This window comes from Buceros rhinoceros, unplaced genomic scaffold, assembly GCF_000710305.1.
Source record: "Buceros rhinoceros silvestris isolate BGI_N320 unplaced genomic scaffold, ASM71030v1 scaffold22524, whole genome shotgun sequence".
Classification (NCBI taxonomy): Eukaryota; Metazoa; Chordata; class Aves; order Bucerotiformes; family Bucerotidae; genus Buceros; species Buceros rhinoceros.
In genome coordinates, this window is record NW_010409129.1 from 10,707 (window position 1) to 12,342 (window position 1,636).

A 1,636-nucleotide genomic window follows, 5' to 3' on the forward strand; every position below is an offset into this window, starting at 1 on the left:
GGCAGCCGCTGGCAGCGCATCTCCCAGGGCCAGAAGGACCACTACAAAAAACTGGCAGAGGAGCAGCAGAAACAGTACAAGGTGCACCTCGACATCTGGCTCAAGGTGAGGGATGAGCCCCGGGGTGGGTGGCTCTAGGGGCGGTGGCTCTTGGGGTTCCTTGGCACAGGCTCTGCTCACAGCCTTCCTATGGGAACCGCCGTCTCCAGACCCTTCTTTTGGCGTTTGGTAACTGAAAGGGGCTTGAAAATAAAAATACACGGGGAGAGGGTGCCCTGTGCTAGGGTCTTTCCCCGCTCCGTGCCTGCCTGACCGAGGTCTCCCCTGTCTCTGCAGAGCCTCTCGCCCCAGGAACGAGCTGCCTACAAGGAACACACTTCCAACGTGAGTATCCAGCCAGCAACTCCACGGGGGGGTCCAGGGGACTGGGGGCTGGGCTGGGCTCAGCCCTGGGTGAGCTCAGGCTGTGGGGGAGATGAGCTGAGCTCAGGAGAGCCCCACAAAGGGGCTCATTCCTCCCCGTAGCAGCTCAGCAGTGGGGTTTCCTCCCTGCTGCGCGCTGGGAAGGTGCTGAGCTCGAGCCCTCCAGCTCTAAATGTTCTCCTCTCCCTGCAGAAACGCAAGAGCATAGGGAAGATCCGAGGCCCCAACCCCAAGATGAAGCCAACGATGCAGTCAAAGTCGGTGAGTGCTCCGCGCTGGGGACACCCACACCCTCCACCCGGGGGAGGGCGTCCTGGGGGCACCCAAAGCTCTCCTGCTGCTCCACGCCTCATTCCTGGTGCTTTCTGCTGCTCTGCCCTTCCCTCGAGACAAGAAACCAAGGGTCCTCCCACATCTGGGCTCAAATCTCTCCACATCTGGGCTCAGAACACACCCAGGTCTGGTTCTGCCCCTCCCTGCACTCTACAGTGTCCTCTTGGACCTTCTCCCAGAGCCTTTTTGGGGCCGTTTGTAACGTAAACGGCTCCTGGGCAGCACGTGGGGTTGGAGCCACCCGACGCCGCTCGGTGGATGCGGGAACCCAAAGCCTGGTGCCCAAGGACGGGGTGGTGCATCCGTGGGTGTCCCGGGGCGCCCACCCACAACCAACCCCTTCCCGCCCCTCAGGAGTCGGAGGATGACGATGAGGAGGAAGAGGAGGAGGAAGATGACGATGAAGACGAGGACGACGATGATGACAATGGCGACTCGTCAGAGGAAGGTGGCGATTCCTCAGAATCGAGCAGCGAGGAGGAGAGCGAGGACGGGGACGAGGTGAGGCCACGGTGACTGTGCCACGGGGAGGGTGGCGGGGCTGCGCCCCTCAGGAGTCGGAGGATGACGATGAGGAGGAAGAGGAGGAGGAAGATGACGATGAAGACGAGGACGACGATGATGACAATGGCGACTCGTCAGAGGAAGGTGGCGATTCCTCAGAATCGAGCAGCGAGGAGGAGAGCGAGGACGGGGACGAGGTGAGGCCACGGTGACTGTGCCACGGGGAGGGTGGCGGGGCTGTCCCGGGCCCCGCTCTGCTCCTTTACCGCTCCCTCTGCCCCCCTCGCCCCCTGTCACCCTGCTCCGGGGCCGGGGGACAGCCAGACCCAGACAGGGCCGCAGCCCGGGAGCCCTCGGGACGCAGGGGGACGCGGGG

At 63.4% G+C, this 1,636-nt stretch overlaps 1 protein-coding gene across 1 annotated transcript in view; it reads left to right on the forward strand.

Moving 5' to 3' along the window:
- LOC104492573 (nucleolar transcription factor 1-like) overlaps nucleotides 1–1,457 on the forward strand; it is a gene marked incomplete at both ends in the record, with an annotated part of 9,838 nt that extends 8,381 nt beyond the window's left edge. Inside the window, 5 exon segments of the mRNA XM_010135151.1 lie at nucleotides 6–105; nucleotides 337–384; nucleotides 616–684; nucleotides 1,111–1,257; nucleotides 1,314–1,457. Coding sequence (XP_010133453.1) covers nucleotides 6–105; nucleotides 337–384; nucleotides 616–684; nucleotides 1,111–1,257; nucleotides 1,314–1,457 — 508 coding nt within the window.
- Nucleotides 1,458–1,636: the final 179 nt, after the last annotated feature.